The following is a 23,683-nucleotide window of genomic DNA, read 5'->3' as shown; positions in this document are numbered from 1 at the left end:
GTCTTCTATGTATCTATGTACCCACGCAGATACGGGAAGAAGTGACTCGGGGCCGGGATCGAACCCGGGTCCTCAGTGCTGTGAGGCAGCAGTGCTAACCACTGCCACCGTGCTGCCCCTTCTTTTCTAGTTGTTTGATGGGAAATTGAGCAGCAGTGTTTAAGGTGCAAATTGTAGGCTGTTCTTTGTGGGTGTGAAGTTAAAAAAGTTTCATATTGTAATACTAAGCCCTATTTCTTCGACAAATTGCTTTGGCAAGGAGTTATCCAGACTCCAAAGAACAGTTAGTTCCCTTCTCTCTCCACAGATGCTGTCAGACCTGCTGAGGCTATCCAGCATTTTCTGATTTTTTTTTCAGATTCCAGCATCTGCAGTTACCCATTTCTTCGTGGCAGTGCGGGCCGCAGTTGCAAAAAGAAAAGTGACAATAAATATAAAAGCAAATTACTGCGGATGCTGGAATCTGAAACCAAAGAGAAAATGTTAAAACATCTCAGCAGGTGTGGCAGCATCTGTAGGGAGAGAAAGGAGCTGACGTTTCGTGGGTCAAATTAAAGAAAAGCGACAAAAAAGGTGTGGGGGTGAACTACAATACCCAGAGGTCAGAGCGCGCACAAAGTGATGACGTACGGCAAGGCCAGACACAACTATTGGTGACGTACTCGGCGAAATTCCAGGGGAGGGGGGGAGTCGAGTGGGGTTCCACGTCACTGACGAAGCACAAAGAGAAATAAAGCGGCGGCCGGAGGCGGCGGCGGCGGCGGCTTTGAGATCGGCAGAGAGGAGGAGGGGAGACTAAATAAAACTAGTCAATAGACACGATGCCGCGTGTTTACGTCGGGAGGCTGAGCTACCAAGTTCGCGAGAAGGACCTGGAGAGGTTCTTCAAGGGTTACGGGAAGCTGCTGGAGGTGGATCTGAAGAACGGGTGAGGGATGCACGGCGGCCCGGCCGAGGAGGGAGTCGGAGAGAGTCGGAGACCCGGCCTCGGCCTCCCACAGCCGCCTCACCGCACGCTTCACTCCCATTCGCTCCACACTTGCTGCGGCCGGGAGTACCCGCCCCGGGGTTAACGGGATCTGCAAGGGGCCGTTTGGGAATCCCGGACTCCCTTCACCTCGCCGCCGCTGGGGGTGTGAGGGGCGCAGCCGCGTGGATTGGGGATAAAATGGCGGCAGGAGGTGGCGAATTGGGGGTTAAGTCAGCGGCTGGAGACTGATGGGCAGGCGGGCGGAATGGGAAAGCTGGGATCGGAGAGTTAGAAGGGAGGAGATGGGAAAGCTGGGATCAGATAGTCAGAGTAAATGGGGAGGAGATGGGAACGCTGGGATCAGAGAGGGAGAGTAAAGGAGGAGATGGGAAATCAGGGAGAGTAAAGAGGGAGGAGATGGGAAAGCTGGTATCAGAGACGGACAGTAAAGGAGCAGATGGGAAAGCTGGGAGCAGAGAGGGAGAGTAAAGGGGAGGAGATGGGAACGCTGGGATCAGAGAGGGAGAGTAAAGGAGGAGATGGGAAAGCAGGGATCAGAGAGAGTAAAGAGGGAGGAGATGGGAAAGCTGGGATCAGAGAGGAAGAGTAAAGGAGATGAGAGACAGAACAGTGGGGGTGGAGAGTAAAGGGTAGGTGGGGGTGGAGAGTAGAGGGTAGGTGGGGGTGGGAGAGCAGGAGAAGGTGGGGAGACCATGCATGAGAGCGAGGTGGGGAAGAGGAGCGGGCAGAGCAACTTGGGTAGGAAGTGTGCACAAGAGTGAGGGGGAAGAGAGCGTGCAAGAAAAAAGTGGGGGGACTGATTGTGAGAACAAGGTGGGGGCGAACATGCGTGAGAACAAGGTGGGGAGAGGAGAGGGCAGAGAGTAAGGTGGGTAGGGAGTGTGTGCAAGAGCGAGGGGGCAGAGAGCAGGCCAAGCAAAGTGGGAAGCAAGTGTGCAAGAACAAGGTGGGCGAGAGCATGCGGGAGAAGAAGGTGGGGGAGAGCAAGTACGAGAAGAAGGTGGGGGAGAGCAAGTGCGAGAACAAGGGTGAAGAGCATGTGTGGGAACAAGGTGGCCGGTGAGCGCATGTGTGAGAACAAGGTGGCGAAGAGGAGAGGGAACTGGGTAGGGAGGGTGTGCAAGAGTGAGGGAGCAGGCAGAGCAAAGTGGGAAGAGCGAGTGCAAGAACAAGGTGACGAAAAGAGTGCGAGAGCAAGGTAGGGGAGAGCGAGAACAAGGGGGAAGATAGCGCAAGAATGGGGGGGGGGGGGAGAGAGAGCGCAAGAGCGATTGGGGGGATGAGGGAGAGCCAGAGAGAACAAAGTGCGGGTGAAGAGAGCACGCAAGAACAAAGTGGGGGGGGGGGGGTAGAAGAGAACACGCGAAAAGAAAGTGTGTGGGAGAGTGTGGAGAACAAATGGGGGTAAGCGCACCAGAACAAAGTGTGGGGAAGAGAACACGTGAGAAGAAAGTGGGTGGAAGAGCACGTGAGAACGAAGTGGGGTGAAAAGAGAAGCAAGAACAAAGTGGGGGAAGTGCTCACAAGAACAAAGTGGGGGGAAGAGAACAAAGTGGGGAAGAGCTCACAAGAACAAAATGGGGGAAAGAGCGCATAAGAGCAAAGTGGGGGGAAGAGCGTGCAAGAACAAAGTGGGGGGAAGAGAACACGCGAGAAGAAAGTGGATGGAAGAGGACGCGAGAACAAAGTTTGGGGAAGAGAGCACGCAAGAGGAAAATGGGAAGAAAGCGCAAGAGCAAAGTGGGGGGGGAGAGAGCGCGCAAGAACAATGTTGTGGGAGAGAGCTTGAGAACCAAGTTGGGGAGAGCATGAGAACAAAGTGGGGGTGGAGAGCAGGTGAAAAGAAGATGGGGAGAGAGTGTGCGAGTCGAACGTGGAAGAGAGAGCGCGCGAGACCCAGTTTTTGTGGGGGGGGGGGGGGAGAGGACAGCGTGAGAACAAGGTAGGGTTGAGAGTGTCTGAACATGTGACGGATAGATAGAAAAAGAGCACAAGAACAAAGTTGGGGGGCCGTAGCGCACGAGAATAAATGGTGGGAAGAGAGATGTGGAATCAAGGGTTGAGTGAAGATCAAAACTGTTGTCAAATCCTGCATAAACTTCGGCTTTCTTGCTGCCCCATTTTTGCTCTGCTTTGACTGTAAAATGTGTTTGACTTCATCGAATTCCTGTAGTGCAGAAGGATACTATTCAGCCTATCGCGTGCACCGACCCGCTGAAAGAGCACCCTACCTATGCCCACTCCCTGACCCTATCCTCGTAACCCCACTCAACCATTGGACACAAGGGGCAATTCTGCATGGTAAATCCACCTAGCCTGCACATCATTGGACTGTGGGAGGAAACTAGAGCACCCGGAGGAAATCCACACACACACCGGGAGAATGTGCAAACTCCATGCATAGTCACCCAAGACTGGAATCAAACCTGGACCCCTGCCGCTATGAAGCAGCAGTGCTAACCATTGTGGCACCATGCTGCCCTTAATATTGAAAATTGCAGTTGATGCATTTCCTTACAAATACAATAAAAATAGCCCATCTCTTCTTCTTTGTTTAGTATACTGCTATTTTTGTTCTTAAGTATAGAATAACTTTTTTTGCGTTCAACCTTATGCCTGTGAGCACTTTCTCATAATATATTTGCCAATTATTAAAACGGTGGTCTGTGCTTCTGCGTGGATTTTGGCAGCCACGATAATGATCGATTCCATTGTCAAAATTGGGCACTTTTTATTTACATTCTGGCCTTTACTGTTACACAGGTTTTTTTTTTTAACAAATTGTGGTCTTCAAACTTGTGGAATTCCCCAATGTGTGGAGTATTTGACCAGCTACAAAACCTGGGGTTATGGAAGTGGTTGGACAGAACCACACTAATCTCAAACTTGCATTTTTGACCTGAAGTGCAAAACAAAGGTAGTTCTGAACATTGAAATTATAGCATGTGCATAATGCAGAGTTTTTAAGTAAGGGGAAATAATAATATTTATTGTCACAAGTAGGCTTACATTAACACTGTGAAAAGCCCCTAGTCACCAAATTCCGGCGCCTGTTTGGGTACACGGAGGAAGAATTCAGAATGTCCAAATTACCTGATAGCATGTCTTTCGAGATTTGTGGGAGAAAACCGGAACCTCCGGAGGAAACCCACGCAGACACTGGGAGAACATGCAGACTCCGCACAGACAGTGACGCAAGCAGGGAATTGAACCTGCGACTCTGTGGCTATGAATCCATAGTGCTGACCACTGCTACCGTGCTGCCCCTGAAAATAGTGAAAATTGTTTTCACTAGCTTAGACTCCGTGACTAAAGAGCACAAATTTTTAAGTTAGAATCCAGTCGTCAAAATAACAAGGGAATGTCTGGGGAAAATGTATTTGCAGTGATGGAATATGAACTGTCCTACCAGAGATGGTGGGAAAAGCAGATTCCATATTGGTTTCTAAAAGGGCAGTGGGTATTTGGATTATCTGGATTTGGGGAATGGATGGGGAATAGATCCTATTCCCAGTAGCACAGTTGCTTCACAGCTCCAGGGTCCTAGGTTCAATTCCCCGCTGGGTTACTGTCTAGACTCTGCATGTTCTCTTCGTGTCCATGTTGATTTCCTCCGGGTGCTCTAGTTTCCTCCCACAGTCCAAAGGTGTGCAGGTTAGGTGGATTGGCCATGCTAAATTGCCCGCAGTGTCCAAAAAAGATTAGGTGGGGTTGCTGGGTTACGGGCATTGGGTGGAGGCATGGACTTTGGTGGGGTGCTCTTTCCAAGGGCTGACCCGATGGGCCGAATGGCCTCCTTCTGCGCTGTAAATTTTAGGCTCCTCTTGTCCGGGAGCTAACACGATACTAATTTTAAAAGAAAATTGCTTGTTAAGAATTTTAAATTTGCAATTTTGACCTAAGTTCACTGACTTTCTAAGTTGTACTTGGGACAACGCTACTGCCCTCTTTATGCTCATTCATATTCCTTATTTTAAATCGACATACTTTTAACTATCAAACTGAGTCCGTTTTGAGGGTACAGAAATTGCTGACTGATATGGAGTCCGGATTTTACTGTTCATCAAATTGGTATGGGAAAGTATTGTATCATGTTTTAATTGATTTGTTTCCCTTCAGGTATGGGTTTGTTGAATTTGAAGATGCACGTGATGCGGATGATGCAGTTTATGAACTGAATGGGAAAGAGCTTTGTGGTGAGCGTATAATCGTGGAGCATGCAAGAGGACCACGTCGTGATGGGAGCTATGGCGGTGGTTATGGTGGTGGTGGTGGCGGCGGCGGCGGCGGCGGTGGTCGCAGTGAGTGGTTTGATATCTTGCTCCGTGTAACTGTTTAACTTTTGAATTTGCTTTTAAAAATTTCTTATGGTATTTTTATTGTTTAAATTGTGTAACAATGAAAGTGTTCATCCAAACCTTGTTAACGAGACCTTGATCTTTTAATTGAAAGAATCCAGTGAGGCTAAGATGTCTGCCCGTTCCGATTGACCTTGGCTTTACCTTTCAATATGTAGCCTTTGGCGTTTGGCTGACCTAATGGAAGCCATGACGACAGCTGCCTTTGCCATTAGACCCTGGGTGATGAGGATGCCAAGGGTTAGACATTACTGGTTAATCTGAACTAGGTGCCTGTTACCATATGTGTGTTGTACCAAACTTCTAAAATCTGCTAGAATGTAAGTACATAATGTAATATTTAGTTTTAATGTTTGGAAAAATATATGCAGACATGCATGGTAACATAATTGTAGAATTTAGTGTAAATACAAAATGTATGAAATTGTAATTAACTGAGTTTACTTAATATTCTAATGTATTTTCAGTTAAAATATTGGAGTTGTCGTAAATTAAATGATTACTGACTTTCTGTTAAACCTTCTAAGGCGGTGGTGGTTATGGATATCGAAGAAATGGACGGGAGAAATATGGACCACCTGTCCGAACAGAGTTCAGGCTCATTGTTGAAAATCTTTCAAGTCGTTGCAGCTGGCAAGATCTAAAAGTAGGTATTGGAACTACAGATGATTTTCTAGTTAATATTTAACGTTGAAGTTCCATTGTTCACAGACTGATTGCCTTTTTATTTCCACTTTGGAGGATTTCATGAGACAAGCGGGAGAAGTGACCTACGCAGATGCTCATAAGCAGCGTATGAATGAAGGAGTTATTGAATTCAGGTCTTACTCTGATATGAAACGGGCTCTGGACAAGCTGGATGGCACTGAAATTAATGCAAGAAAGATTCGATTAGTTGAAGACAGGCCTCGCAATCGACGCTCTTCCTCCGGTAGTCGATCGCGGTGAGTGCTCTTTTCTGTGCAAGTGTGTTAAGTATTTACTTGATAAACCTTCCTATGAAGGTGCAAGTGTCTGCATCTTTGGAATTAGTTTGCCCCGTCAAGATTTTAGTAACTGCTTTATGAGAATCAGTTTATAAAATCCAAGAGACATTGTGCACAGTAATGCCACCTATATAGTTTGGGTTAACACGGTGGAACATCTGAAGTTACAAGTGTCTGCATCTTTGGAATTAGTTTGCCCCATCAAGATTTTAGTAACTGCTTTATGAGAATCAGTTTATAAAATCTGATTATAAGATCAGTCCCTGGAATTGAGAGTAAAACACAAGATGCAGGAAACATCAGTTAAAAAGAAAAGACAAGTTTTTTTTGAGATCTGAAGAATTCTACCCTAAGTCATAGAGTTTTACAACACATAAAGAGACCCTCTGGCCCACCGTGTCTCTGCTAGACGGATGACCTACCCTAATCCCATTTTCCAGCACCTGTCTGCATGCTATGGTGTTTATTTTTTAAAAATAATTATGAGTGTCACAAGTTCGCGAACACTAACACTGCAATAAAGTTACTGTGAAAATCCCCTAGTCGCCACACTCCAGTGCCTGTTTGAGTACACTGAGGGAGAATTCAGAATGCCCAATTCACCTAACAAGCATGCCTTTCGGGACTTGTGGGAAGAAACCGGAGCATCTGGAGAGCAGACTGCACAGTCTCCCAAGTGGGAATCGGACCCGAGACCCTGGTGCTATGAAGCAACAGTGCTAACCACTGTGCTATATCATGCAGCCCCTTCCTATGGCGTTTGAAGTGCTCATCTAAATGCTTAAATGTTCTAAGGGTTCCTGCCTCTTCAGGCAGCAAATTCCAGATTCCCACCACCCTCTGGGTGAAAAAGTTTTTCCTTAAATCCTCTCTAAATCTTCTGCCCCTTACCTTAAATCTATGCCTCCTGGTTATTGACCCCTCTACAAAGGGGAAAGTTTCTTCCTATCTACCCGATCTAGCTCCCTCATAATTCTGTACACCCAGTCAGTCATAATGTTTCCGTACAGATGTCGAGTGACGTGTTTTTAAATGTTTTTTCCTCCCAGTGTTGAGGAGGTTTGGAAAAGGCAAGATATGAGGGACTTCAGACGAAGGGGAGAAAATCACAAGCATATGGCTTTGAAGAGTTTGTCAAGTTCGGAATACGCTGGCTGATAGATGATATACTGAACCAAGTAAACTGAAATTAATTACTGGAGAAGCAGCAGAGATAGATTCTGAACAGCTACATCCAGAACGGTGGTGCCAATGGGCAATCCAGTTTGGAGAGATGATGAGGGGAATGTTGGAGCATTTAGAAATTGAAAATGATGGGGCTAATACGGGTACACAGTGCGAATATTGCATTTGGAGCCACAAAAACATGGAAATCTCCCTATAATGTGAAAATGCAGACCGTTGAAAGGAAATGAATGAAGCTGGACCTGCAAGAAAGGAGCTGAGAATATTTAATTGTAGCAGTAAAATAGAAGTTTCAGCCATGCAAGATAGGATTGTTGATATGGCAGTCTTGGTGTTGCAGTTAGGATAGAGATGAGATTGAAAAAATGTGAAGATGGACTGGTTGAAAGAAGAAACTTGCATTCCGAGTGCCTTTCACAGCCTCATGATCCTGTAGCCAATTGCAGCCAATTTACACGCATCAGTATTTTAGATGAGTTAAATGGCCAGGAAATCTGCTTGGTTGGAGGAAATTTTGTTTTGGGCACTGATGTGTTTCTTGTGCCTTTTTTTTGTCTACCTGAGAAAGTAGTCTTGCTTTAATGTCTTCTGAAAAATGCAGTCCCCCCGCCCCCATGCTGCATTGAAATCTTGCCTAGATTAGAAATGTAAATTTCTGGATTTGGTGGCTGTAGATAAACAGCTGTTTAATGGGTATAATGATCGAGTCTTGAGTCAAAAACTGGTGGATTCAGACCAACCCACCTGAGACTTGAGCACAATATTAATCTGATGTGCCAGTGCATTATTGATAGTGTTTAAATGTCTGAAGTTTAAAATTTCAAACAGGATGTTAAAACAAAGCCCTGCCTTTTCGCACAGAATTGAAAGATCACATGGCATATTCAAAGAGTAAGGGAGTTCTCGCCAATATCCTGCTCAATATTTATCCCTCAAACCAGCGTCACAAAAGCTGGTTATCTAGTCATTATTGCATTGCTGTTAGTGGCAGCGTACTCTGTGAAAATTGGCTACTGAGTTTCCTATATTACAATAGTGACTCACTTTTCAAACTAAGGTCATGATTAAAGTCACTATGTTATTGCAACTCTGTGCATTTAAACACTTTTGTCTCCAAGTCTGGATATTTTGTTTCATGGTGCTGTGGCTACCACTGGAAACATTTTCTTCTCATAGTGGGATAGCCTTTTTAAGGCTAGAAAACCACATAAAGTAATAATTAATATTCATTGGAAATAATTTGCTCTGGTACCTCTTCAAAATGTATCCTCTTTCTTGGGCACTTGAAGTCAATGGTGGTGCTCGCCTCCAGCTGTGGTTGACTGGCTTGACATCAGTACACCAGTTTAACTTTGGTCTGTGAGATCTGTATACTTCAGCGGCATTTAAAAAAAAATTTAGAGTACCCAATTAATTTTTTCCAATTAAGGGGCAATTTAGCGTGGCCAATCCGCCTAGCCTGCACATCTTTTGGGTTGTGGGGGCGAAACCCACGCAAACACGGGGAGAATGTGCAAACTCCACACGGACAGTGACCCAGAGCCGGGATCGAACCTGGGACCTCGGTGCCGTGAGGCTATAGGGCTAACCCACTGAGCCACCGTGCTGCCCTATTCAGTGGCATTTTGTTGAGCTCGCTTGTCCATTCAATGTTTAAACTGATCTGGGTATAAAGGTGGGGATAACATTTTTGCAAAATATTCTGTCCTCAAGCAGAAAATATGATTATGGAGTAAATTGAGCTGAGGTGCATGTTTCAACATAAAACAGCTGGCAAAAAAAAAGACACCCCAGTTATTGCGGGTAGCCATATTGCTTTCTAGTAATCTTTTAATTCACAGATCTAGGTCTCGAAGTCGTCGTCATTCTCGCAGTAGAAGTCGTAGGAGCAGTCGAAGCAGATCTGGTAGCGCCTCAAAGAGCCGATCCCGTTCTCGGTAAGTTATTGAATGACTGTGGGCTAGATTTTGTTGTTGCGTGGAAAATTCTATATCCTATGTATGTTGGGTCTATCGAGCTTTTTAACTTTCCAGAAATTGTTCTTTCAATTGCTATTGATACAGCATGGTAGAAACTGATTTTTAAACGCATGTTTATTGACTAATGAGTATTTTTTTTACAATTATCACATCAAAACAAAAGAAAAAGAGAAAAAAGCTATAGGTATCAATGCAAAGCAGGTACAGCACATAACAGAAGTCATTGCAAATATAGGATCAAATAAGACTGATAGTCCGTCCATTGATCTAAGATCCGTCTGCACCAAAGCAGGATATAGCCAACAGCACAGAGCTTCAAAGAAACATAGTGAGAGGAATAAAAAACCTGGGAACCCCAGAACTAAGGGGGAATTAGACTGAAATCCACAACACAATCAAACTCCCTTCCAGGCCCAGGACACAGCAGAGAACCATCATATAACCGAAAGGAGAGGACAGGGTACCACATTTCCAAGGAAATCTCAAACCCAGGGTGTCTCTTCGAAAATTAAGAAAAAGCAAAGAGTAAGGAACACAGACCCGAGCTACCAAACCCCAACCATCGGATCCCAGGCCTAAAGGAGGAACAGGTCGCTGGGCCAATCGCCACGAGGCCCAAGGTTAAGAAGGCTATCAATAGATTCCAGCCCGAAAGGGGGACCCTGTCCCAGAGACGAGGGCCAGCCCACCTCCCCTCAGTACCAGGGAACCCACCCTGACAACCAGGACCATTGAAGAAAAAGGCCCACTCAATTAACCATGGCATTGACACCCGCCCGTCATCTTAGCATCATCACAAGTTGGTTGGGGGGGGGGGGGGGGGGGTGGAAATAAGTGCAAAATGAAGGACATGACAGAATCCACAGCTCCGGGGTGTCTTGGAAGGAAGAAGAAGGATAAAGAGAAAGAACAAGAGCTATCAGAACGAATTGCTCAGGTAATCTGACTACTCGAGGTATTCCAAAATGGATGAGAGCCTGTTAACGGAACCACAGGGGATCCCTTTCCTCTCTGGGAGAGTGGGTTCTTGGGCACAATGCTTGGTCCATCCTAAAGTCACTGGCCACCCGGGTGCCAGGTCCAGCTACACCGGGCTCCTACGGGTGCCCTGAGACAGAGCACCCCCATTCCTTTGGGACAACGGATACCGGTCACAGTGCTGGGCCTGGTCTAGTTCAGCACCGTCACAAAACGAATCTCAGGAGGACCTGACACCAGGAACATGCATACAGCCCCAACTCTTGCATCCTGCCGAGACACACAAGCACACCCCCACACACACACAGACCCCCCCCCCCCCCCCCCCAACAACACACACACACATGCAGGCGCACCCCCCAGCAAGAAAGGACATACAAAATGGCTGTAGCCAATGGGGAACCTCAGCACCGAGGAAGAAGAACCGTCAAGATGCCCAAATCATGAGTACCCTGGGTGGGAAAGCCAGCCCCTTCTCCCAAGGCTCTCCCCAACCACTCCACCAGGCCATGCCGCACCAGAACCAATAACATACCTACCCAGAGAAAAGAAGACCTGGAGAGGGGACACCCAGCCGGATCATGGGAACTACCATCCTATAATGGTTACTCAAGGCCACCCTTGACCTTAATGAAGCCTTAACAGCAACGAAAACAGCCAAAGACGGGAACCCAATTCAGGAGAAAAGACTGACTCGACCCAAAAGAAGAGTCAAATATAACCCAGTCCTCGTCAGGATCACATGAAGTCTGCCTGGGCCTAAAAAGAAAGATGCACGGTTCTGAATCGAAATGAATAGAAAAAGTTGAGGGGGAAAAAATTGGATTGTCGGACGATATAAGGCCCAATAACATTTAGGATAAAGAATAAAAACTGGACAAATCCTTTATCCAACATTCGGCTTAACATGATATGAACTTGTTTAATCAGGATAATCAACAGTACAGGCCATCACACCAACATTATTCACTTCCCTGTAAATGGGGGAAAAAATAACATCGAGCAGATAATATGATCAACAGGGAACAAAGTCCAGGATAATAACCAATATACAGAAATGCAAGGCAATCCGCAGGATAAAGATTACTTCACTTGCGCACAAAGAAAGCCAAAATCAAGGATGAGGCAGGATCAAGATCAATGAGCACGCTTCAGGATCTCTCGAGAATTCCAGTGACCGAGACACCATTACTTCCACCATGCTGTCTCACATCTGGGCGAGGTATGACTCGACGGTTCAGCCATCCCCAACCTCTCAAGACCAACATCTGGAATAGAGCCAGGGGTTAGAAGGCCATACTAACTGCAGGACTCAAAGACTGGGTTAGATGTACTCTCATCAAATTAAATCTGCCCAGCCTCGAGGTCGAGATACCCAAGACATGGCAACCAATTCTGGAACTCAGCTGGTACGTCTCCACCGCCTCACCTCGAGCACCAGACTCAGCAGTACTCCTCTCCTGTTTTTCCCCCTCTCCCTCCTCCATCAACATGGAGGGCTCCCACCAGGACCTCCTTGTGTGCCTCCATAAAAATACCCTGCCCCTCTTTGTATTGGGCCTTGACGACCTGAACCTTGAAGCTAAGATTTTCAGCCAAAACAGCATCTTCTTTGGCAGCCATCATCTGTCGTTGCACACCATAACGTCAGGGCAGGAGCCCGCTCAAAAGCTGCTGTGCCACTAAAGGCAGGGCCCCACCCTAACTCCTTCCAGCCGCCATGAACAAGCGAGGATTAAAACATTTTAACTCGGCTCTGCCGTGCAAAAAGCACAGGGCAACAATTCACAGGTCATAGTGTGGACTATGTAAACCAACAAAAGACAAAAACGAAATGTGTACAAGGATGGGAAGACTGATGAAAAGGTAAGCAGAGCCAGAGTTCACAAAAATGCAACCACTGCTGTGTTCATGTCATGTGACCCCCCCCCCCCCCAAAAAAAAACTTGTTTCTGATATAGGTTCAGGACCCAAAATTTTATATTTTTCTCCTCAAATGTCAGACCTGCTGAGTGTTTCCAGCATTTTCTGGTTTTATTTCAGATTTCCAACACAGTAATTTGCTTTTATAATGCAAACCTGTTTTGATCATCTAATAGAACATAACATTGGGGCCATGAGTAGAATTCTAATAAATCCAATATGCATGTGACATCCAATAGAGATTTACTAGAATTCTAGTAAATTCTAGCAAATCTCTATTGGATATATCACATGCAACCCTGAACTCTGGCAGTCTGACTGTTAAAATCCAACAAACTCAGTCTCACTGGCGATCTTGTTGGTTGCCCCTTCTTGAATTTTATACACTTTGTTTTTGGCACTGTCATTGTAATCAGTGCACCTTCTGTCCTTAACAGTTGCTTAGGGAATAGGCCTGTTCGGCTACCAAATAAAAATAATATGCCCAAGGCTGGACACCATGCAGTCCAAAATCAACAGCTGGTTTCTAAAAGAGAAAGTGCTGGAAATTCTCAGCAGGTCTGGCAGCATCTGTAGGGAGAAAAAAGAACTAACATTTCGAGTCCAGATGACGTTTTGTCAAAGCTAAGGACAGAAAGTGGGAAATATTTATACTGTGGAGTGAGAATTAAAGTTGAGTCATAGCCACAGAAACCCAGGGAAACGGGGTACCAATGGCCGTTTTCTAACATTGACCTTTGAGCGTTCCACTTTTTCATCTTTTTTGGGGTGCAGTAGGTGAAGAGGTGGGATTATTTTTGTAGTTAATTATAAGTCCGTATTCTCAATTTGTCAGCTATTCAGGAGAGTCAAGACACCAGAACAGTTGGGATTGTGTTCATGTTTAATAAAATAATCTATTCAGAAATCATTTGTGGAATTGATGTTTCATACCTTACCAGAAGAAGGATACTTAATTCCAAATGTTGCATCAAACATGAAGTTTGCCACAAAACTATTTTGCATGCCCTTTCTGTCTCACTATTCTATCCTTTATTTGTTTTAACTAATTTGTAATTAATGTGAGTGGTTGAGGATTTAGACCTTGACAGTTAGCATGGGAACGTAATTGTTGTGGACTTGGGTAGATGTGTGCTGGTTCATTTATAACTGGTACAGGTGCAAAGTATGCATGTACAAGTGAATATGGAAATAGCCTTGTTTTTCCTCCAGTTAACAAATTATTACTTCTGATGTCTTCAAGCATTTCTCCTGCTCTCTTCTACATTTGTGAATTACAACATCAACTGTTCATTAGGCTCAATTATGATGTTTTGCCTAATCTCCCATCTGGGGTTTTTGCTGTATTATGTAACCTGCTGGGTGCCCTTTGGGATCTTGCTTATCTGAATAGTTATTACTGTTCAGCAGCAGTAATGTTGGGGTAACTTTCAGGGCTAAATTTCACCCCCTCTTTACCGGGTATAGTACTTTATATGTCCAGTGAGAACTGTTGAATAGTAGTCAACTTGGAACCCTTGGTTCACGGTGCCAAGGACCCGGGTTCAATCCCAGCCCTGGGTCACTGTCCAAGTGGAGTTTGCACGTTCTCCCTGTGTCTGTCACCTCCACAACCTAAAAAGATGTGCGGGGTAGGTGAATTGGCCGCGCTAAATTGCCCTTAATTGGGAAAAAAAGAATTGGGTCCTCTAAATTTATTTTTTTAAAATCTCGGAACCTTTGGTGACTGCCCTTTTTGTGAGGGGGGGGGGGTCAGTTGTGTGGGAGAAGGAGCTGAATAATTCCAATGCTAAAGCAAATACCAGTTGGCTCAACATACCAGGCACTTTCTGATTGTATGCATCTGAGAGAAAAAGTTTCTCTCCGTCCGAACTGGTAGACCTTATTTTTAAACTGGTTCTAGTCTCTCCCACAAATAGAAACATCCTCTCTGCATCCACCCTGTCAAGTCCTCTCAGGATCTTTTCAATAAGATCACCTTTCATTCTAAACTTCAATAGGTTTAGGTCCAGCCTTTTTACACAAGATAAGCCCCTCATCCCAGGAATGAATTGGGTGAATCTTCTCTGAACTGCGTCCGAAGCAATTCCATATTTTTCAAATAATGAAACTAAAACTGTACGCTGTATTCCAGATGTTGTCTCACCAATGCCAGTGCAGCTACAGTAAAGCTTCCCTACTTATGTATTCCATTACCCTTTCAATAAATGCCAACATTCCATTTGTCGTCCTGATCACTTGCTGTACCGGTATACTTTTTGTGACTTGCGAACCAGGCACCCGGATCCCTCTACGACCGAGGTCTGCAGTTTCCTTCCATTTAAATATGCTACTTTTCTATTCTTCCTGAAAAGTGGACAATTACACGTTTTCCACATTATACTCCATCTGCCACATTTTTGCCTACTCATCTAACTTATCTACATCTTTGTGCAGAGTCTCTACCTGCTATATTTAACTATTGCAAGTCATTTACATTCTATTTTGTTTTGATTTTTGTCTCATATCTTGCAGATGTCTGACTTGCTAAGTTTATTATGCAGAAAACAGATGCTTTAAAATTCAGTGATAACGTATTTCTGATTACAGGTCACATAGCAAGGATCGTTCGAGGTCCAAATCAAAGTCTCCAGAAAGGAAATCTAGATCAAGATGTAACTCCAAAGTCATGTCTGATAAGAGCTCTCGTTCCCGGTCTCCAAGTAAATCGAAATCTGAATTGAATAATAAATCTCACAGCAAACTTAGATCCCCTCAAGTAAATGGTAAAGGAGATGCTAAATCAATGTCGCGTTCACGTTCAAAGTCCCGCTCAAGATCAAGAGAAGTGCCTCTTCCTATGTCACCAGTTAAATCATTGCCAGGATCAGAAAATGCATCTCCACCCAACTCTTGTTCTAGATCAGTATCTAGGTCCCGATCTAGATCAATGTCTCGGTCTAGATCAGGCTCTAAGGATTAGCAACAATTGCTCACGACCGCTGAATTTGAGCTGGGTGTTTTCCTTCAAATAGTTGTATATGTAAATGCAACTTTGAGACTGCAATTTTTTTCAAAATGGTGTCTTTCTTTCTAGTGTAGAGTACAGTATAGGGGTGATTGTACATAAAACTTTCATGACTGACTTCTGTTAAGCAATAAGTGCAAATATGGCCATTGCTTTTTTTTCTTGTATTAATAACCTTTTCAAAATGTAATGTGATATTTGAGGGTAGCTTTCATTTTATTTTCCTATTGTATTGCTGGGGTATTGCACAAGATATTGTGCATGAAGAACTATCACAAAACATCTTGATAGTTGCACTTTATTTTAGTGCCAAACTCTACTTTTTAAATATACAAGTAATGCTATTGAAACTTTAAAAGTTTGAATAAACTGATTCTGCTCACTGGCATGACTTTGTATGCAGCAGGCATAGAAGTACTTTTATGGAGGTGGCAAGGTTATAATTGTGTATCATGCTTCCTTAAGTATCTAATGTCAGGCTTGTGTACCCCAATCTGTGGTGGTTGGTGTATATGTAGTTAAACCATACATATTAACAATGTAATCTTGTCAAACTTACATGTAGCTGTGAAGAGCTTTGTAGGCGAAAATGACTTTTCTGAATAACATTGCAAATATTGTATGGGACATATTCTTCACAGTTGAATATGTGCAACCCTCCACTTATAATGAAAGTAAACCATCCTAATTTAGATTGTTGATCTTTGTGCAGACCAGCATTTACAAATGCATGATTTTTTTTTACACCTGGAACATATTTGAAATGTGCATGGTTTCAATAAAGCATTTGATTGCAACTTTTGTAATTTTATTTCACGAAGACTTCACTGCTTTGTCTTAAATGTTTAATAAGTACAGTATAACAATCTTTAAAGTTAACATTTTCAAGTTTTTCACAGTGGGGATGACATGTTGGAGCATCTAGTAATGATAGTCACTATAATAAAACCTAAGAATTCCTAGGACGAAGCTTCCAAAAGTGCCATTTTTTCAAAGCAAAATTCAGAAAGTAACAGGTACAGCTGACAGTTAATTAGCATCCATTTCACCACACATGCACACTGCTGTTACCATCTTATAACCACATACCCATTGCAACATCATCCAGGATGAAATGTACAGCACACTTTTCCAAATGGAATGTTCACTGCGAGTGAACATTTTCTGGCAAAACATTGATTATAAAATACAGTGCATCTCTCAGGCAGAACAATATTTGGCTGAGCAGAGGTCTAGAATTCAGAAGTGCCACCTACTTTATTAGTCTTTAATGTAGTTACTGTAAATTTGGAACAGCAGTTGAATCCTGCATTAATTTCTTATCGTAGGTGAACAGACATTAGCTGAAATTGCAATAATGCATGGCCTCAGGTGATTTGTAAGTGGATGGAAAACAGTTTTGATTTTTACTGTTTAAAAATGAAGTGTTTGCTTCTTGCTTTGTACTAAGATCTGAAAACCCTTATTTACACCAGCTTTTATCTTGAATAAAAAGGTTTGTCAGTTGAAACTCGGGTTTGAATTTTAATTTTTTAAAACATTGCATCTTGCATTGTTAGTCACCAGTTCGCAAGGTGAGAGATTATTAAACAATTGAATTAAATTTTTGCAGTATATGGTTCTGCAAAATATTTTGAAATACATTCTTGGGATTTGGGTGTTTGGCAAGGTTGGTATTTAATGTCCATTCAAGTGTCCTTGTGAAAGTGGTCAAGGCTCACATTGTAGTCTCTGGTAAAGAAGCCGCAGGACTGTTGGGTCGGAAGCTCCAGGAATTTCCCCGACAGGTGTGTCCAAGTCTGGATGATGTATGACTTGGGAGATCATGGTATCCTTCATGTGGGGGGGGGGGGGGGGGGGGGCGGCACATGTTGAGGTGGTGGTGCTGAAGTGGTGGATGTGTGGGCTCGTGGAGGAGGTGCTGACTAAACTGATCATGTGGTCCTGACTGGTGTTATCTTTGCCAGTTGCAATTGTTTCCATTCAGATAAATGGACAGTAGAGATTCTTGGGAGACGAAAGGTGACCCACTTTGCTCTAAAATACCCAGCTTCTGGTCCCTACTAGCCAGTACATTTTTGTGGGTAGCCTAATTTGGTTGATGCTAAACACCCCCACCGCCATCTTGAGCGTTGGTGAAAGAGTAAGCGTAATGGAATATCAAGGAGAAGTGGGTAGTTTGTCTCGAGGATGGTTGTTCTAAGCAGTTGCAAAATATGAATGAAGACAGTTGCTTTCATGTAAAGTGCATTAATAATTGCACATAATTAGAGCAACACATTTTCAAATGTATTTCTTTACTTTTTATTTTCAAGGTGGGGTATATGATTTGCTCCTGAATAATCTTGAGACTTTTCCCCAGCTGAGATTTGCAAGTGGGACCAGTTCATGGCCCAGTTTCATATTCATAGTCATCCATGCACTTACATAGCTGGTTTGTCAGTATTTAAAAAATGTAAAATACAGCAATATGGTGCAGGCAATCTTGGAGCATATATTCCTGAGTGTAGCAGATGGCTGGATACAGTGTCAAGTTTGCTCTGGCCATACCCTCCACGCCACAACAATCAATATTCGCACACACTGAAAAGCATAGTGCCAAGTATTGCATGAGAAATTCCCCAAATATAAAATGCTAGTTGCAATCAAAGGACTCATTTTATAACTCAGTTTAGCATAAAATGATTTGCAAGAATTGAATTTTGTTCTTGTGTACTTCAAGGAATGTTAACAAAATAACCCAGTGACTGAAGTTGACGAGGGTGTTCTGAGTGTGTCGCATCAGTTTTGGAAAGTATGAGATGAGATTTTTTGAGAAAAGTTAAGATTTTGTTTCGGAAAGTTGAGATGCTTGGGTACAGCACATTACACGAAATGTTGTGTTATTGTTTTTTTTAAATTGCATTTCAGCTCGGTGGAAAGGTACAGTGTTGCATTAAACTTGCGAAGACAAATAGATCAAACAAAACTGCGCAATGCCCACGAAAGGTTTTCTTTGGACACAGCAGCACCAAAAATTGTAAACTTAAAAGTGCAAAAATCTGACAACCCTGGGAATACCCACAGCTTTGGGCTGGAAACTCAAGGTGCAAATCCTGTAGCGCGGTGGTAGGCTATCAGCATCCAACTTAATCTGGTGTTGGCAGATACAATTTCTGTGCATTCGTTAATCATAAAATTGCAGGCGATTAAATCAAATGCCGGCGGCTTAAAAGTTAAAAATAAACACCTGGTTTCCCAATGCATTTAAGGAATAGAGTTGAAAATTTAAAGTAATCCTTTAATAAAAAAAAGCCAAATTGAGCAAAAAAAGACGGAAGCGATGGGAATTGAGGATGAAAGCTTCCGATCTTCCAAAATTTGCAAAAGAAAATCTGCAGAAAGGGGGTGACTCCGCCGCTGAGAGCACGGCACATGCGCCCTATCAGCACTCAGCCCCGCAAGCTGAGACGCGGCGAGTGAACATTGTGCCGGTAAGAAAAGCAAATTATTTCACTCTTAGTAAAATGACATTAAAAGACTTCAGTTAAGAGGAAAGACAGTCAAATAGCGGCAGCTTTTATTTTCCATGTCTGTTTCCATATTCCTACCAAATTGATTCATTCAGTTACATTGTCATCGCGGCTGGCAGTTTCTAACTAATTTTTTATACACATGTGGCCAGGGAATCAACGGGAGCTCCGCACACGTTTGTTCCAGTGTATGTGTGTGTGCGCGGTTCTGGCAATTCGATATCTTTCTAATGCTGGCAACTTTTTCGTTGACTGTAACCCTGCTGAGAATTAATAGACAGAAGATTGCGGGGGGGGGGGGGGGGCTCGACAGAGTGTAGATCCATCACTCGAATCTCAATTCAGGGCGTTCATATGTATCCAAGTGTATCCCACTTAATTTTATTGTGGCTTCTGTTCTCTGGCTCGCCGTCAGCTCCGCCATTTTGGTAAGAAATAAAACCCATTGCATGGTTTTAGTAGTCAATAAATGTGAGTGATAATTCCTAACGAATGGTCATGACATTCACAGGTATATCTGGATTTAATGCTTGATTTTATCGAAGGGTTTAAAGGGGGAAAATATCACATCACAGGGTCCTTTTTGCCATTTAAAATTGCAACGTTTTAGTGACATAATTATCGTTGGCTTTAACCCCCTCTCCCCGCAATCTGTAAATGTAATTTTTAAGGCAATTAGCATTCGTTTTCAGAAATTCTGTCACGAGATATTTGATTTTTCCAGCCATTTATGTCATTGAATGAAGGGACGTATTGGCAAGTCTATGTTTCTGTCAGTCGGTATATTTTGAAGTAAATTCGTGTGTTGTGCATTATTTGTGCAGTGGGAAAAAAAGCGAAGCAGATTTAGTGCTTGCTGAATGCCGTGTCTCATCCCACAGTGCAGTGAGATGTGTGGTTTAAATACAGGCACATACCAGAATCAGCAAATTAGCAGATTGTGGAAATTCTCGAATTATTATAATGCTTTAAAAAATTGCTGTATTTCAATTGCTGTATTTTTAATACGCTTAAAAATCCTTAATTGCAACAATGAAATTCTCCCGGTGGTTGATTCAATCAGGGAATAATTGATTTTAAATTCATTGGCATGGGGGATGGAGTACCCCTTGTGTAAAACAAAATGAAAAATAATCAGTAGTTTACTTTTCAGAGATATGAGACCAAGGTAAACTTAGCGATTAACTGGGCTATGCTGTTGACAAATATTTACTTTTTGATCGATAAATCAGCTATCTTATTCTAGTATGACAATATAAAAACAAATAAAGAAAAGAACCACGTGGACACTTGTATTCTGAAATTTTAAAAATGCTGGAAACACTCAGCAGGTCAGGAAGTCAATGTAGAAGAAACGTTTAAGGTTGATGACCCTTGCATCGTAACTAGAAGATATTAGAGTTGGGCAGCTTTTGAGTAAGCTTCTGGCAGCCTGTTTCTGCCATCATTGAGGGCACCTATTTCCACCACTGTCATATTGCTTGTTTTCGCCCCTGTATCAGCCAATCTGCTGCTAAAATCCTCATTCAAGTCATTGTTTACCTCTGGACTTGAGTATTCCAACACACTGCTGGCTGGTCTTCCACTTCAACCCTCCGTAAACTTGAAGTCATCCAAAGCTTTGCTGCCCAAGTCTGAACTCACAGCGCCAGGGACCTAGGTTCGATTCCAGCCTTGAGTGACTTTGTGGAGTTTGCACGTTCTCTCCGTGTCTGCGGGGGTTTCCTCTGGGTGCTCTGGTTTCCTCCCACAGTCCAAGATGTGCATGTTAGGTGGATTTGCCATGCTAAATTGCCCCTTAGTGTCATGATCAATGCACAGGGTTATGAGGATAGGGTGGGGGAGTGGCCCTAGGTCGAGCGCTCTTTCACAGGATCAGTGCAGACTTGATGGGCTGAATGACCACCCTCTGCACTGTAGTGATTCTATGGAACAAGCCCCATTCCCGTGTTATAACTGTGCATTTGACTTGTATTAGCTCCTGGTCAAGCAAGGACTTGATTTTAAAATTCTTACCCTTGCTTTCAACTTCCTCCATGAACTTGTCCCATCCTATGTCTGCAATCCCTATCAGCCCAATAACACTCTAAGATATATGTTGTCCTATAATTCTGGGTTTTTGTGCATCCCAAATTTTAATTGTTCAGGTGAAGTATTTTGGGGTGTTTTATTTTGTTAAAGGTTCTATATAAATATAAGTTGTTGTTGAAGTGCAGAGTGGACAGAAGAAGTTGGGTGGTTGTGGGAGGTATTCTATAGAATAGAACAGTACAGCACAGAACAGGCCCTTCGGCCCTCGATGTTGTGCCGAGCAATGATCACCCTACTCAAACCCACGTATCCACCCTATACCAGTAACCCAACAACCCCCCCCCCTTAACCTTACTTTTTAGGACACTACGGGCAATTTAGCATGGCCAATCCACCTAACCCGCACATCTTTGGACTGTGGGAGGAAACCGGAGCACCCGGAGGAAACCCACGCACACACGGGGAGGACGTGCAGACTCCACACAGACAGTGACCCAGCCGGGAATCGAACCTGGGACCCTGGAGCTGTGAATGATGCAGGCGAAGAGAAAGGTGCAAAAGAGAGAGTTGGTGGAGTGATTAAATGGCAAAGGTGATGCTAATGTTGAGACAAAATGAGGCAATAGTGAGACAAATAAACAAATGATGGGTCCAGAGGGGTGTTCGTAGTTAAAAGAAGAATAACAGGTGAGATGAGAGTGAGCACCCTTGACTTCAAAGCAACATCTGACTGAGTAGCAGCAAGGAGCCAGAACAAAACTGGAGTCAATGAGAATCAGGGGGAAAATTGTCTGTTTGGAGTCCAACCTCGGACAAAGGAAGGAGGTTGTGATTGCTGGAGGTCAATCAACTCTGGCCTGGGACATCACTGCAAGGGTTCCTCAGGGTAGTGTCCTCAGCCCAGACATCTTCAGCTGTTTCATCAATGACCTTTCTTGCATCATAAGGTCATATGTGGGGATGCTTGCTGATGATTGCACAATGTTCAACACCATTCACAACTCTTCAGACACTGAAGCAGTCCACATGCAATGCAGCAAGACCTGGACAACATTCAAACTTGGGCTGAGAAGTGGCAAGTGACATTTGTGCCACACAGGTGCCAGGAAATGGTAATATCTGACGAAAGAAAATTCAACCATTGCCCTTGATACTCAACAATGTTACCATCGCTGAATCCCCTACTATCAACATCCTGGGGGGGTTACCATTGACTAGAATCTGAACTGGACTCACCATTTAAAACTGTGGCTACAAGAGCAGTTTAGAGGGAAAGGATGCCGTTGCCAGTAACTCACCTCCTGATCTCCATAGCCTGTCCACCATCTACAGAGGCTCACACCATCCAGGACAAAGCAGCCTGCTTGATTGATGCTCCAATCATAAACTTTCACTCCCTCCACCATCGACGAACAGTGGCAGCTGTGTGTACCATCTACAAGATGCACTGTAGGAACTCACCAAGGTTCCTGAAACCCATGGCAAGAACAGCAGGTGCATGGGAACCCCACCACTTGGAAGTTTCTCTCCAAGCCATTCACCATCCTAACTTGGAAATATAGGGCGGACTTCATCCAAAAAATGTCTCAGTGTCATTTTGGTGAGTTTGGTGGGGTGTTTCCCACCAATGTGCCACAGTGCCAATGTGCCTGTGTTCCAGGGGAAGGGGGGGGGCACTCTGACTGTCCCTGGCCACCCAGGGGTCTCCGATGGACCGCGAGACCCCTGAATGCCATTCCGCCTGGCCCATGTTTGTGTGTACCAATACTGAATGTCTCCTGGCTTCGTCCTCGCTGGGGAGGGTAAACCTACTTCGGTGGGTGCCGTTTGGTCACATTCCCTTAGTCATTTTTTGGGCCTTGGGGTGTTTCTCCCTGGACCAGCCCACACTTAGAGGGTGCGATCCGACTACCACACTGTGCCCGAAAAGCAGCTTGGCTCGGCATGGTGCAGAGTGGCCGATTGAAGCTGGGAGACCCTGCTCTCAGGATCTACCCGGCTCGCAACATCTTGTAAGAGCTAACGCAGTCTCATGAGACGGTGCAATGTAAAGCGCCTTGGAAACCTTGGGCGAACACCATTCACCACTAGTCCGCGCAAACAGGGATCAGACGGAACGGCACTTGTGGAGGTCTCCCAGAGGATCTGAGACCCCCAGGTTCATGCCCCTTTCGCACGGTGGCACTCTGGCACTGCTGGTGCCGGCCTAGCACCCTGGCACTGCCAGACTAGCACTACTCAGGTGACGCTGCCAGCAGACAGGGGCACTGCCAGGGTTCCAGGTTGGCACTGCCAAGTTGCCAAGCTGGTATTTTGTGTCTCTTGACGATCAGGCCGGGGGTGTCCTGTCTGGCTGTTGGAGGGTGCAGGGGAGGGGGGGCTGCAGGGGACCCTCCTATAGTGCGTTTGGGCTTGTGGGGGGTTGAGGGTCGCATTCAAAGCCTCGGAGATTGGGATGCCATTTAAAGATGGCCTGATCTCTTGCTATACTGAGGAATTCTGGCGAGCAGAGCTGTTCAGTGTTGAAAACGGGGCTATGTGTGGCCTCAGACGTGTGATCCCCTCTGAGACCCCTTATTAGCGTAAACACGCAGCTAAACACCCTCGCTACGGGACCTTGTTAACCTTTTAGTTGAAATGCGCACAGAAGTATTTTCAGCAATGGGGAGCTGAACTCTCTGGTGAGACCGGCTCCTCAGAGATTGGGCTGCCATTTTAAAAGTGCACTTCTAT

At 44.4% G+C, this 23,683-nt stretch overlaps 2 protein-coding genes across 7 annotated transcripts in view; both read left to right on the top strand.

The window, feature by feature from the left end:
* The first annotated feature begins 706 nt into the window (after positions 1-706).
* Positions 707-16,218, top strand: LOC119969609 (serine/arginine-rich splicing factor 6-like). Its single transcript, XM_038803451.1, has 6 exons — positions 707-928; positions 5,111-5,292; positions 5,877-5,995; positions 6,091-6,293; positions 9,362-9,457; positions 14,990-16,218. Exons 1-6 carry the CDS (start codon positions 822-824, stop codon positions 15,360-15,362), a joined length of 1,080 nt encoding a protein of 359 aa, XP_038659379.1. The 5' UTR covers positions 707-821; the 3' UTR covers positions 15,363-16,218.
* Positions 16,219-18,727: 2,509 nt separating this feature from the next.
* Positions 18,728-23,683, top strand: part of l3mbtl1 (L3MBTL histone methyl-lysine binding protein 1) — a 108,703-nt gene continuing 103,747 nt past the window's right edge. For 3 of the 6 annotated variants that reach the window (XR_005461427.1, XM_038803447.1, XM_038803449.1), the window contains exon 1: positions 18,764-18,880. Coding sequence is in view for 1 of the 6 variants with exons in the window: in XM_038803448.1 (XP_038659376.1) it covers positions 18,743-18,880 (138 nt within the window). In the remaining 5 variants the exon portion in view is untranslated. Of the gene's footprint in view, positions 18,881-19,239; positions 19,348-23,683 lie in introns of those variants that run through there. The other 3 variants (XM_038803448.1, XM_038803446.1, XM_038803450.1) reach the window with 3 other exon arrangements.

The sequence above is a fragment of the Scyliorhinus canicula genome, chromosome 7, assembly GCF_902713615.1.
Source record: "Scyliorhinus canicula chromosome 7, sScyCan1.1, whole genome shotgun sequence".
NCBI classification, from domain to species: domain Eukaryota; kingdom Metazoa; phylum Chordata; class Chondrichthyes; order Carcharhiniformes; family Scyliorhinidae; genus Scyliorhinus; species Scyliorhinus canicula.
Note: the sequence above shows the minus strand (reverse complement) of the source record. Positions and strands in the feature narration are given on the sequence as shown.